Raw genomic sequence first — 15871 nt, 5'->3', positions numbered from 1 at the left:
CAAACATATTACAGAATGTTGATGCTGAATGTAATTATAATGATTTAGTGTCTAGTTTTTTTTATTATTGTTGTCAAGTTTCCCAAATGAAACCTTTACTGGAGACCTTTTTTTATTTCAATGACAATTACTGTTCCTGTCTTTTGTAAGGCTGTGATTACAACACATTTAATCAGAATGGTATATGTACAAACTGTAACTGTTTACAACCATGTGATAGGACTACTGGTGATTGTTCAACGATGTGTGCTGTGGGGTTTATTGGACTGAACTGCCAATCAGGTGAGATTTTTATATTTGGACGTTATCTGCACGTTGTTGTTTTCGGTTTTCTCCGATCATCCCTTTGACGTTATCGGTGGATGCACCAAGAACGATAAGTCTCTGGATAGATTACGATTATATGTACGTATACATGTCAGTTCGTATACATGTCAACTGACATGTACATTAAATGTACATAGCTCTCATCATATCAAACATGTGTGTAACCATTTTGTTATGCACCACCCCCCCCCCCCCCCGCCTTCATGTAGCCAAACAATTAGTGCACACGCTTTGAATCACATGCAAGCGAGATAGCTTTGAATATTCCTTTGTTTACTGCTCGGTTATCGGGTTCAACTCATGAATATATTCTGAACTAAATGCAAATGTATTCAAATCACTTCCGACTCACAATCTGAACTATTTTTTCAGATCGAGTATAACCCGATTAGACAGGCGCTAATGGGAAAGTACAGAAACGTCCATCTCATCAGCATAAACGTACATAATTGAACTCGAACTGAACTAAAGTACAGAAACTGTCGTTTTCTGACGTTTTCTCACTACTAGTGTTTGGACATCGTTAGCAGTGCACCCCGTGTCACGGGTGCTGTACACTTGTGCTGCGCTTAGCTCCCTTCTACTACGAAATTTATTGCAGTTAAAGCTCAAACGACGTTGGTGTGTTAGCTAATTGACGACAATATGTTTTATCCTGAACACTTCCATCGTTAGTAATGTAACGATATCCTAGGCAAATCCGTACAATGTGTATATATTTGGTGTGCATGCGTCAAGTGTACCATTTATTTTGTAGAATTGCTGTAGATTTGTTTATCGAATATCCACGTCGTAGTCGTTCGGGCTATATAAGCTATTAATTGTTAATTTCACGGTTGTTTGCCTGTCTGTCTGTCTGTCTGTCTGTCTGTCTGTCTGTCTGTCTGTCGGTCTGTTTGTCTGTATGTCGCGTGTACGTTTTGGTACACATTAACAAAGTCATTCATGACGTCATAATGTGATGAGAATATTGTCATTATCGGATGTATATAGGTACCTCTTCACACACAATGTTTTGACTCATTGATTTCCATTGAATACTAGTAGATTGCTGTTGCTGTTGATCGAATCTGATAGACTCCGATCTATTTACTTCTACATAATTAACAAAGCTTCGAGAATGTAAACGCTGTTATACGATAGTTATACTTAGTAAAATATGAAAACAAACCAGATGAGATCATTATTTGTACTTGCAATAGCATGTTAACTTCACACTGGACACATCTGCAAAAAGGTGGATATTTACTTTCTCAATTGCCTACAGGGTAAATTTGATATATAGTGTGTGTTCAAGCAAAACTCATAGGATTTGTATGCTCGTTAAACATGGACTTTCTGTAACTAGGTTTTTTCCCAATCAGACAACAATATATGCTATGAAAATAGTTCAAATACCAATAATTCGACCGGGTACATGTTAATACAAACTGATTTTATCCCTAGAAGTAATAACCTCCAAGTTGAAAGGGTTGTTCATTGGTGCGTTGACCCCCTCAATTTCATTGAAACTGTTTCACCATGCCACGAATATGTATATGTATAGGTGTCCATACTATGCAATTTTTTTTGATATTATTAGTAAGTCATTATTTATCAAATAAAAGTTTGTAGAAAGTTCTAATTGCAGCTGCAAGTGTAGCTTTGATTTTCCAATGCTCTTACAGAGTAAAACTATATTTAAGGTATCTAGAAATACGTTATGATATCAGTCTTTTAGCCCTATTTACGTATTGACTCGTTATTGTTTATGTTTTCTAGATGGTCTTCCGTCTATATCCACTTTAACCCAAGACGTGAAAGCCAATTCCGGTCACCCAACTACATTCACGTGTGTAGTACAAGACAATGTACACACAACTGTCACCATAGAAATAGCATCAAGCTCATATTCACCTACATCAACTACAGGTGGATTGCATCCTAACTATGTTCGCACACATTATTTTAATGACGTGTCTGTAACTGACGGTGAAAATGTGAAATGCATTGCTACATATAGTGGTGGGACAATACTTAAAACAATTGAGGCCACGGCATTTGGTAAGATTATACAATTATATACCAATTGCAACAGATATAGCACATATGTATATTCGATGGAAATCTAAACTACAAACCTATGTCAACAATTGGAGAACTTCTGAAGTAGATAATAAAATAACCCAAATGACATGGCAGTGCCAATCAATACAATATTAATAGTTCGTTTGTACAAACATAACTCTTTGCTTTTAACAGCCACTGCACATCAAACCCGTCTTATTGCAGTGGGCTGAGATAAGAGACAGTGGTTTAATTGTTCATGAAAAAGATTTATATTTCCTATTATAGAAGTCAATGTATATAAAATTGAACAGAGTGCGCATACCTTACAAAGGTTGTTGACGTATTTATATAATAATACGTCGTTTGCATTGATACATTGAGAACAATGTTTGGTAATCAGAAGAAATATGTTGGAAGCTTCCAATTTCATATACATGTAGTTTCAAATTGTTACATATATCGATAATAACAAATAAGACAACCCTCAAATTTCGTGTAATCTAGTAGTTAGTTTACTAATACAGAGCTGTGCATTTTGAAATTCTGATGATATATGATATATGATAATATGTATATAAATATTCGAAAAGCTTGTGTTTTATCTTTTTCAAACTTATCCTGTTTAGATCTGGTTTCCTATATGTACAATGTATTAAATCAATTTTATCACACGCTGTTATCACATTGAACTTGACATATTATGCTATTCTTTAATTAAAAACAACATTACTTAAACCCCTTTGACGCTGTGTAGCTGTGAGAAAATGGCAAACAGTCGCTTTGAAAATAGCTCCTTGAGATTATGAAAAATGTTCTCGTCTGTCAAGAGATGGCGCTATATAAAGCCTTACATGCTTCTGTGCCTACGTAATTTTGCTGCACAGACAATTTGTACATAAACAATTAAGAGCCAACTAGTAGTATAGTTTCCTTTTGGGAAGTACTGTCAAACACTACAAGAAAACCCCAATTTATCTACCTTTACCCTTGCAATCTTTACCCTACCTGTGACACACCTAACCACCAGCTTTTGTCCAGCGTGCAGTAAGAGACGCAGTGCCACTTTTGACTGTCTACAACGCCCAGGGGATAGATCACCGGGTAAATTAAGCCAATGGTTCAATTTCGTCTCATACTCACCACCTTTACACATACTCTGCTCAAGATTTACTCCAGTGGAAAGACATGGTCAAATGTGACTTTTAGTATAGTGGCATGAGTTTAGAGTAATCATTTCAAAAACACAGACATGACAGGTACAGCTATTCAGAAAATAACAAGTAACCATGTGTTCATATTTGGTATATTTCAGTTCAACCAGTGTTAAGAGACGCTCCACTTATAGAAAATATCGAAACGTATCAAGTTACGGTAAAGTGGAATACCTGGCAACGTGGAGTCGATATTGGTGATGGTCCGATAGAAAAGTACGAAGTATGGTACAAGAAGACGAGTGAGAACGACTATGCTGCGTATCCTCAAGTTGTCTCCAGTCAAACAGTTTTAGTGGTCGATGGTTTATCACCCTACACTGACTACATGTTTGCTGTAAGGACCTACAGACCTGGTGAAGGTGGTGATGGTGCTTTAAATCCATATGTAAGAGCGACAACTAAATGCGACTGTAAGTTGATATTATATTCTACATTGCAATTCTCCTCCCATGTCAAATCATACTTATATTTAGTGTCGATATATAGTCTGGTGACATAAGCTGACATATATGTATGTATCGTAATGACACAAATACAATTTACACAGGATACAGAATTTGCTTAATTAACCAATACAAATGCAAAAAAAAAAAAAAACAATGCAAGGAAAGTAATTCATTACAGAACGCACAGAAATGATACCGGGGAAAGGAAAAGGGACCGGTAAATCTAAAGTAAAAACATATGGATATATATATGATTTTAAAATATGGGAGACGATGAAGAGCAAAATTTAAGAAAATGTCATCTACCAAATAAATTTACCAGGGTGCATGACCTTCTACAAGAGGTGAATCAGTTGGTCCAAACACCAAACGGAAATTTAGACCAATCAGCAATTTCACCAACACATTACATACATAAAAGTGGCCAGCAAGCTTAAGTACTAACTTCACACTCAGTTAGTCAGTCAGTCAGTCACGATAATATACAGAGAGCAGCACATGGTAACATAACACTATTAGAGGCCATATTAATCAAAGGTAGCAATCTGTTAATCAATGTGGCAACGTACCAAAGAACTGACATTTCAGCAATCTATAGTGACATAACCAGTTAAATGTACATAACTGACAAGATTCACACGTGAATTTACATAATTGAAGCTAACCTTTTCACACACCCTGTTTCCTGAAAACACTAGAGAAATTTGGATCAATCACCAGTTTAGACTCATTCCTTCCTAGAAATTTAAGACAACATAGGAGGAAACAATTTAGTACTAATAAGGTTGATGAGTTATCCTACAGAGCAAGCGTTCTTAAATATTCAGTATTAGCATTGCTGTATCAAAACCACAACGTAAATAAATTGAAAGGTTTAAAACTTTACAACTGTTTAGTGTTGAGGTCACATTTCTTTTTCAAAGATCATAGATAGTATTAGTAAAATGTGATCATATCTAATATAAGTTTCGTTGAATGTGTAACATTACTTTCAAATAATTAACGGAAAAGGCAAACAGTCAACGGGCACATTCTATTTAAAATTAAACATGTTCTTCAAGTAAAACATGTTGTAAAAAAAATATATAAATTCAATAGGAATTTGACGTAAATGATTATTTCATAGTCGTGTATGCTCATTTCTCAAATTTGGAAATATTTCTAAAAAATCATAAGTGTATTTTTAAAGCAATAAATACTCGATCTATAATAGAAATCTTCATATCACGTTTGACAGTAATGCAGTCCATAAATTAATAAAAATGCGCAGTTACTCTAAGTTTGTCATGTTAGTAACAGCTGAGCCTGATGAAGGTGTGCAAGTCACATTGAAACGTTGCTCATCGCTTCACATCTTGGGATTGGAAGTAATACCGACTTTTGAACTGTTTCATCTCTTCTAGTCATTATTTTGGTATATATATATGTTTGTACTTTACATCCTAATGAATCCACCAACAACAGCGGTTCGGATCTCCCAAGTCTTAGTGGTCTGTATTTTTGCGTGTCTCACCATATCTATTTATCTGAACTTAACCTTGCCGAGACCCTGTGAATTCAGTTTTCTTGGATCGGATACAGATATTGCCACTATGATCTATACACCAGAGTATTCTGCAGCGATCAGAACATCAAAGAAACTAACACGTTTTGTTGAACATTTACGTTACTCCAAATATTGTCAACAAAAGAGAATAACCACCAATGCATTACAACTGCCAGTCCCTACGCCACCTGTAAATGATCCCCGCCTGCTTTCTGATTGGCGCTCAGTGCTTGATGACACATCACTTAAATTGAACTATCTCCTCATATCTACATATGAAAAACAGTACATTCCTGAATTAAGAATACAGAACAAGACTGCCCTGAATACATTGAAGTTATCAACTGGTGGCGAATACAATTCAAAACGCCGTGAAATTACTAACAGATGTGGCACACTCAGAAAACAAATACAACGTCGTCATGACAAGAAACTGTCTTCTTTAATTAATGACAAATGTACTGTAAATATGAAGACGTCCACTGAACCTCAAGATCTTCCCATGAAACGCGTAAAAATCGACATTTTCCTTGTTCAAGACGGAAAGCTTGTAATCACAAACATCAACCCGAGATGCGCAAACTGAGCTCACTTTCGGTCAACAATAATAACATTCTGAACTTAAGTAATCGCTCTTTGTCTCCACATGAAACATCTCTTCTTCAGCTCCCATTATCATTCCGTCCTCCACCGCCACTTTATAAGCATGCACGTGAATTGGCAGATGTTAGTAATTATATTAGGCGCATTCGTTGGAAAGAGTTCTTTTTCGACCAAAATTCTGAATCACCAATGAGCACCTCCACCATTACTCTACATTCATTCCAACCGTAACCCACCACTAAATCGTAACGATGCACTTGAGTGTTATCAATCCTAAAAACGTATATCGCACGATCAAAAGTCATGAGGTGCCAGATATTAGGAGTAGTCTTAATTTACAACAACGCAGAGCTCTCAATGTTTGAAAAATGATAATTCTATTGTGATCGGTCGTGCAGACAAGGGAGGAGCCAGTGATATGGAATGCTGCAGACTACGAGAAGGAATGCATCTCCCAACTATCGAACATATCTGCATATGAAAGCGTAGCATCTGACCAATCAACGAACGTCCAAAGCCAACTCTCCGACTTAATATCTTTTCATTTCAAATTGTCAGACAAGGAAACTGAAGCTATTTTAAACTGGCCTAATCGTAAAGGTGCCTACTTCCACATCCTCGGTAAAATCCATAAGATCAAAGCTACAGGTCATTTACCTCCAGGACGACCAATATGCAGCCAGGTGGGAGCCCCTACACGCGAAGCCTCTCTTTGGGTCGATTGGAAACGTTCACCCGTTTGTCATCTGTATTGCACAGAGCTAGTAAAAAACACCACAAGCTTCCTTTATCATGTTGAACAACTTATAATGGTCCCACTCCCTTTCATACACATATTAGCTATAGATGTAGTGGCACTCTACCCCAATATTGACATCGATGGAGGCATCGCAGCAGTAGAAGACGCCTTGCGCACAGGTTCAGTTACCAATCAATAAGACATAAAAAAAACATAGCGTTATTAGCCAGATTCATTTTAGAGAATAACTTCTTCACATTCAATAGTAACTACTTCAGGCAGGTCTCAGGTACAGCTATGGGGACACCATTTGCCGTTTCGTATGCAAATATATACATGAGATAGTGGATGAGAAAATATTACTTTACTATACCAAATCATCCAGAAGTAACGGATCGGTTCATCGATGATCTCGCTGCCTTCTCAACAGCTACCGACTCAACAACCGCCACCCGAAAATTAAATTCACCGCAGAAATAAGCTTAACCTACGTTGCATTCCTCGACGTCAATATACACCTAGACAACAATAAATTAGAAACGGATCTCTACAGTAAACCCATCGCTTCCCATCGTTATACCTTTATACTTTGTTTTACCTTTAACGGCATACCTTTATATCCATCGTCTACCCAGGTGCTCTCGGAATCCGTCGCATTTGTAGCAAACCAGAATGGTGCGATAAACGACTTTCAGAATTTCACATCTTCCTCAAGAACAGTGGTTTTTCTGAAAAATGCATCAACTCACAGTCTGCTCGTGCCTCCATCCCTAATCGCACCAAATTGCTACAATACCAGCAGAAAACTCCAACGAATAGAATGCCCTGGGTTACAACTTACGACCCACGCCAACCACATCTTCAGAAAGTTATACTACAGTCGTCAACTCGTATGCAACAAGTCATGCCGGAACCACCAGTCATTGCCTACAGAAAACCAGCAACAATTGGCGACATTCTTCATCAAAACCGGTTGAAACACGCAAAGTCAGAGCAAGTTACTTTGGGTTTCAAACCTTGCAAAACACCAAGATGCCCCTGCTGCTCAATAATTCAAGACACCAAAGTTTTCACATCGACAGTCACGAGAAAAAGCTATCACATCAAGGATGAAGTCAATTGCAAGTCATGTAATATATTATATGTCATAACCTGCCGTACCTGCAACATACAATACATCGGTCAAACTACTCAACATTTCCACAAACGAATCAATGGACACCGCTCGAACATAAGAACTAATAGAAAAGACAGAAGTCCTTATGTTGTGCCTATTTCCGGATGTCAGGACACACTATATCCGACAATGCGTTTACAGCTACAATCATTTGCCATATCCCAAAACCAGACATTGATACAATGGAACAAACGGAAATCATCTGGATACACAGAGCAAGATCGATGTACCCACAAGGACTTAATGATTACGAACAAACAGCAATTCCAGACTAGTCTATACCAGTATTATACAATTGCACTGCACTCTTTTTTAGACACGTGTTTATCAAGCTTAAGTTCTATTTTGTTTACAACATACATGCGCAGTTACTCCAGGTTTGTCAGGTAGTTATAGTAACAGCTGAGCCTGATAAAGGTGTGCAAGTCACATTGAAACGTTCCTCATCGCTTCACATCTTGGCATTGGAAGTAAGGCCGACTTTTGAACTGTGTCATCTCTTCTAGTCATTATTTTGATATATATATATATATATATATATATATATATATATATATATATATATATATATATATATATATATATATATATATATATATATATATATATAGGAAGTCAGTGGTAAGATTTGTCCGTAGTACAGTGCTCGATACGTCTGCACGCAGAGCGGAGTATATGTTGAGGGTAGAAGAAAATCAAGTCGGGTTTTTCGTCTCTACAAGCCTGTTTCGTGAGTAAATCACTCGTCAGGAGATGTTGATGTACTGAATATTCAGTACATCAACATCTCCTGACGAGTGATTTACTCACGAAACAGGCTTGTAGAGACGAAAAACCCGACTTGATTTTCTTCTACCCTCAACATATATATATATATATATATATATATATATATATATATATATATATATATATATATATATATGTTGAGGGTAGAAGAAGCATTATACGAGAGTATTATACAATTGCATATATATATATATATATATATATATATATATATATATATATATATATATATATGTCTTTGTTCATTTTATTATTTTATACACAGCTCCATTGGGTAGGCCAAATCTCAATCAAGCCAGCACTGTGACGTCATCATATATTCAAATCACATGGGAGGTGAGCAACGTGGAACCAAATCATTCTAATCCGTATTTTGCAAGTGGTTTAAAGATGGACAATGGGTTGGGTATGGGTATATATACATACACATGTCACTGTCAATATTTACATGGTATATCAATACCGACCATTGTAAATTAAACGTCCATTGTCTTTGTTAAAGGGATTGCTAACAAGTTGTTTTTCATTGTTTTATTTTTATAATATTCATGTGTTATGGCGTGTGTATGTTGTATCTGGCGAAACACATGATGTAAGGTCAATCTACATTTAATCTTACCAAAACGATGTTGACACATTGATCTGCATAACATAATGCTCGGATCCCTGTAGTTCAGCTTTTAGGAAGTATTGGTGTGTTTAGTAATAGTATATCCTGAATTCTTCAAGGAACTCTGGCAAACAGAGTTGGTAACTTGAAACACTGCCTTCATATTGAGGAAGTTTTCTGATGAATGGCTTTTTTCCTATTCAAAAGCCGGGAGAGCAGGTATTACTTAGAAATTGTTGGTCATTTCTGTTGGTCATTTTTGTCCTGACCACGTTATACCACACAGAGACATGTGACTTATGACATTCACTGTTGTACGATTTTCGATTTCAGACAGCCGAAGCTGATCTTGAACCTGCTAGACTTCGATGTAATGAAGTGGCGTCATACACGGTTTACTTCAGGATAAATGGAAGTAATACAGAATATGATACTATAATGACTGACTCTGACGACACTGGTGTGACAATCACAGAACTAAATCCTTGTACAGCTTATGAATTAACAATGACAATGGATAACATGGCAGGAAGTGGCCCTTCTAGTAACCAGTTACTCTTGACAACAAGGTCTGGAAGTAAGTAAACAAAATTTGACATCATACATGAATGTTTTAAAGGGTATACTTTACACAATTCTGTAGGCTGAACATTATAACGTGGTAATGACTCGATGTATGCCTACCTTCCTTATTGTAGTGAACTTTATATTGTCGACTTTTTAGCTCCGCTGTCAGCGAAAGCTGAAAGTGCTACAGACTTGTCTTTGGTGTTGATAGTTATTGACCAAATTCAAGTTGTAACTTCAAACGCACACAGTCAATCTCAGAGGTACCAGAATCTCAGGACACGTATTCAGGGGATAAACTCACAAGCACACAGAATATTACTTTTGGTGAAGTGGGTGTATGCTTAAACCGACAATACGAGAGCTTTGAATTCGTTTTCCTTCACTTACGGCAGTTCAAACTAGATAGAAACAATAGTTCCCCGTAGTATTCATACTACGACGCAGATCAGACACCGTAAATCCAGACGTGTTGCTCTCTTCCGCCCCGCAAGATCTCTCCCCGTGTAAAGTAGCTTATTAGCATACACCCAACATTCACATTTTATTCAAATCTAAAATCTTCATTCCGTAATACAAATATGGTTATAGTAAATAACATGTTTACAGTAAACTTCAATTCTTTTCCTTATATAGGAAGTGTTTATGAACTACAGTTAATTTAATTCAGAGATAATCTATTTTGAAAATACTCTTTTCTACTAAGGCTGAATTCATTAAAAGTTGTGATTTATCACTTGTAGTGACACTTGCAAACGTTCACTTAATTACAAGTAATAACATGGTCTAGCTCGTATTACTATCTCATTAATCAATTAGACCTCACACGGTCGGGTAACCTAGATACAATTACTGTGTTTATAATACAGTTATATACTTTGTAACACCACCCCCTACCCCATAGTGTTTTGTCCCCAAAACAATTAAGCAATTGAAATTGAAAAGAATAATAAAAGAGTAATTAAAGGTATAGAAATGTTAATAATTTGTGTAAAATTCAAAATTCAAAGATATTCTGTGTAAGGTAAAATGTAATCAAAGAATAGAAAATCGGTAATAATTATTTTTTTTGTTTTGTTTTGTTTTTTTGTTGTTTTTGGTTGTAGTTAAAATGTTAAAATATTAGTAAAAGTTCAAAGTCTCTGAAATTACTTAAATGTTAGAATGTTAATACAAGTATGTTAATAAAATTATTGAAATCACTTATGTCGACAGAAAATTACACACGTCGGCATTGAAAGTTAAAATATACTTATCCAAAATCGTAAACACTCTTATCTAAATATCTTAAAATGGAAAAAGTGTCTTATATAAACGTTAAATACTTGTCTTCAACAAATTAAAATATCTCTTATCTAATCTTAACGCATTATCTTAATTATTACTCAAAATGTCCATAGTTGAAATGTTTCTTCTTATCAGAAGTTCAAAATTGTCTCACAGTGTAGAGTTCAATATTATTTCAACAGTCATAGTTGAAATGATCTCAACGTCCAGAGTTCAATGTTCTCATTTCAATAAGTAATAAAGTTCAAAAGTAATTATACAAAAAAAATCAATAAAATGTTACAAATTGACGTCAAAATTGAAATCATCATTATAAATAGGTACCATTAATAATAAATTCAAAGTCAGAAATCAAAATTGACTATAGTCAACCATCAAAATTCCAGTGACGCTACCTTTATATTGTAAACCAAGTTAAACTCAAGGGGTCACACTGTGAATTAGCCTTATCATGTTTAACCGGAGTACGTAAGGTCTTATTAGCGCTGGATTTACTAGCATCAACACTATGAGACCGTGTATCAGTCACGTCTGGTATGTCAATAGTCGCATTAGGTGCGTCCTTATTTTCATGAATGAAGGGGCCTTCTAAGGGGTTGTCATGAATCGTACAGACAGTCAAGGGTATCATGTCCTTATTACTATTGTTCATACTATCATTAGATTGAGTGGGTAGCATCGGAATGCTAGACATCTCACCAGGACCCTCTTCATGATCTCTATTCTTACTTGTTAGTTTTCGCCAATATTGTCTAATTGTACGAAGGCAGTATTTATAGGTGGCCATGAATATGAAACAGAGAGCAAAGATACACAGTGCTTCAATAATATATTTGATATAATCGGTATTCTGTGTAGGTTCAAATGCTTGTGTAGGCGATGGGATCGTAGATTTAAACCAATAAATTTGCTGCGAATCAACTTTTCTAGTCATTAGGATTTGTAGTGTTATATTCAAATTTCTCAATTTCCACATCAGATAGATTGTTAGTGCTAAGTTAAAACATGAAAATGCCAATGGTATCCAAGTCGGGGTTGAGAATAAGGTAAAATCCAGTGAACTATCACTAATTTTGATATTTTCGTCTTTAAATTGATCCATTGGCGTGAGAAAAACTTTAGAATTTTCACGAAGCATAGTGGCAGCACGATTTAAATCGATTTTGATATTATTTTCCCTGCCCAAGGTTTGTTGCCACTCATTTTCCATAACTTTTATGTGGGGCAATTGAACAGTCATGGGAGTTTCACTCAAAGTGGAAAATTTCAAATTCGGAAGGGTTGTGCTATACAAGGACATAAGGACTGGTACATTTAAAGTATGACTGTATACTACCTTGTGATCCTGCTGGCAACTATTTGCCAATGTATCTATGAAATAGTGGTTTGAAAATAACAGACAACCACACGGTATTGTAATTATGCAAAAGTGACACTTGTCAATTTTTTGTACCATTGAGTCACTACAAGAGAGATGCCAGTCTGACGAAGAACCCTGTATTAATACTTGTGAATTTCGAAGTACTTTAGCTTTTGGAATACCGGTATGACGGACAATCATTTGAGGATTACACCATTTTAAAATTTTTGAATGCTGATTCAATATTACTGCTCGAGCGCATGATGGTAAATCTGGTTTTAGAATCGTAAGTGGTTGGCAAATTAGAATCGATAAACCTTGACACGTTTGAAATTCAGCTGTTGACATTTCTAGAAAATATTCCCCATTTCGCTGGGCTGCAAAGTAATCTGGCAAATTATTTAAAACAGTAACAGATCGTGCAAGGGCAGTTTCATTTGTGTTATGATCTCCTAAAGGAAATGATGGAATTGGTAGATGAATTACCTTAAATACATCAAAAATCAATGAATGGCGACATAAAGGTACTAGGATGTTGATATACATGTTATGACCAGATCTATAAAATGTAGCTCCTTTCTGTCGATGGTAATAGCTTGAATGCGAATGACACAGAGAATATTGTGGGAATTTCTTTTGAAAATTTTCCTGTAAATTTTGCAGCGAGTCTTCCAGAAGCTTAGAAGAAACGAATTCTGGAGGTAAATAACCTTCCAGTAGAGTTTGCATTCCAATTAAGCGTTCTGTTGCTTTGTTGATTAAAACATCCAATGTTCTTGATCTGTCATCGAGAGCATTTAAAAGCAACATATAACGATGAAATTGGTCATTTGAAAGATGGTAACTGTGTTCTTGTCGTTGTGTTTGTAAACGGAGTCGTTCAATGTCTGCTACTGCAATTGTTAATTGTTCTACAGTCGAAAAAGTGTTATTAACAGAAGACCACAAATTGTCAATTCGTTGATTCGTTATCTTGAGTACAGAACTCAGATCCGATGTGAAATGACGTAGACCTGTACGTTGATGTGTTAGTTCCTCCTCAACTGAAGAAATATGACGAGCCAAAATTGTAACATCTTTTGTTGTAGCTGTTCCAAATAAAGTTTTCGATATTTGGCCAATAATCGGTATAATTGCTGCTCGAGACTGACGTTCCGAGGTGGCAAAGGTTTTGTCAAATCCCTTGTTTCCATACTTAAATGATGATAGTCGATCCAGTTCATTTAAACAATGTCGTAATGCTTTCAGTTTGTATTTTATACGATAGTTTAACGTTTTAATAGAAGCAGAGAATTCATCACACATTGCATCAGTAACATTTAAGAGACACACCTGTTTATGTTGAAATGTCGACGTAGCCTTTGCGATTTCAGAGATATCTAGCCACGGAACTGCGATTGTTAGTGACCAACTGCTGGATGATGCTTCAATTACTGCAACTTTTTCGAAAATCACTCCATAATTTAGGCGTTGGATATCGTCGGTTGCCACGAAATCGTCAGACCATTCACTTTTGGCATTTAAAAATGGTACAAATGTGATGTAGAGTAAGAAAGTCGTTCCAACCATTTTAGATAGAAAAGTTGTTCGTGCCATGGTGAATGATGAAATAAACTTTTAGCAATTGTATTTAGTGGGTAGTGTGATCATGTCCGATTATAGAAATTCTTCTGTTATGAAAATAACGAGGCTGGGGTAGTCAAAACTTTTCTTACCATATAAGGTAATATGACGAATTTGGAAAGAGTGATCTGTATGAGATCCGAAGAATGTAAAAATGTCTATTTCTAATTAGTTCACTTTGTCGTTTGTTTGTTTGTTTGTTTGTTTGCGTGGAAATAAATACGTGTCATCTATTTGTGGGTAAATTACCGTATTAGGATAGCCATTATACCAATTATAGGTATAATGATGAGGATGAAATGGAGGTAATGGAAAAGTAGCAACAGTGAAAATAGTGCGCGAATCCGAAACAGCTGATTTGATAGATTTTGGAAGTTGTAATCGTGAAACTCGGCGTTCACTTTCCTGCTTTGTAATAGACAAATTTATATAACCTCCATAGAACTTTGGACTCCAACCTAACGATAGACAATGTCTAATTTTGAAAATACATTGAGCAAATAAGGTATCTGGTTGATTATAATACGGAATGATTGGTTTTAGATATGGCCGCAAAGAGACAATCTTGTACATGGAACTGAATAATGCTTGTGCGTGAGGAGTCAGCGCTTGTTTATGTGACATGATATATTTTAAGATTTTCAGTGCCCTTTGAAACTTGGCATCATGAAGTTCTACATGACGGTAATTATAACATTCAGATAATGCGTGACAGAGCACATCTACTTTCAAAGAATGCCAAGGGATATTGAATTTTGAAAAATACGCGAATATGACCTTTAAACAATTTAAACTGAGATGCTCCAAAGCCGTTACCGTTATGTGTGTTTGCCAGTGATCATAATAATTGAGAGGAAATCGTAAGTCATAGTTGTTCAAAGCGTACTCTAAAAAGTTACCGTGGTCTGTTTTAATAGCTTGATGCACCGCTTTATCCATTCTGTAGAAATATTTGGTATTTCGTGGACAATATTCATCGACATTTTCATATATAGGAGTATAATCTCTCGACGCTGGCGAATCAGCAATACATTGTAATCTGAGGGCTTCTAGAAGAAGTGGATCTTGATGTATTTTAAGAGCCCTGTTAAATGGATCTTCAATTAATAAACAGTTATAATCCAACGCATCCGTTGTCCACACATCGTTTTCATAATAAATTTCACGGTAGAACCAATCGTCCATGTTTAGAATAGTACGTTAAATCTCAAAGGAGTGCAAAATCCCAGGCATAGAGACGTAATGCAATATTAAGACCGTTTAAATATCATTGACTAAAGTTAGAAAACGCGGAACATCTTTAAAATGAATTTAGAGATTAACGCCCAACGACTTATATGGTAATGAATCTGACTGTTTTGCCATACAAACAAAATGTTTACCACTTTGGTCAAGAATTTGCTGTCTTCTTGTGTGGTAATCAAACAGTAATATTTTCAATGACAGGAGTAATTTAACAAATATAAATATAGCGATTATCACTTTGTTTTCGAAAATGTCGGTCTTTCTTTTGAGTGATCATTGAAGAAGTACC

General features: G+C 35.8%; 1 protein-coding gene across 1 annotated transcript in view; it reads left to right on the top strand.

Moving 5' to 3' along the window:
- Nucleotides 1-218: 218 nt before the first annotated feature.
- The window catches only part of LOC144436160 (receptor-type tyrosine-protein phosphatase kappa-like), a 39740-nt gene continuing 24087 nt past the window's right edge, over nucleotides 219-15871 (top strand). Inside the window, exons 1-5 of the mRNA XM_078124867.1 lie at nucleotides 219-282; nucleotides 2089-2370; nucleotides 3689-4000; nucleotides 9156-9226; nucleotides 9834-10077. Of these exons, the coding sequence (XP_077980993.1) occupies nucleotides 243-282; nucleotides 2089-2370; nucleotides 3689-4000; nucleotides 9156-9226; nucleotides 9834-10077 (949 nt within the window). The 5' untranslated portion in view covers nucleotides 219-242. The remainder of the gene's footprint in view (nucleotides 283-2088; nucleotides 2371-3688; nucleotides 4001-9155; nucleotides 9227-9833; nucleotides 10078-15871) is intronic.

The sequence above is a fragment of the Glandiceps talaboti genome, chromosome 6 (genome assembly GCF_964340395.1).
Source record: "Glandiceps talaboti chromosome 6, keGlaTala1.1, whole genome shotgun sequence".
NCBI classification, from domain to species: domain Eukaryota; kingdom Metazoa; phylum Hemichordata; class Enteropneusta; family Spengelidae; genus Glandiceps; species Glandiceps talaboti.
This window is presented reverse-complemented; position numbering and strand designations above follow the sequence as displayed.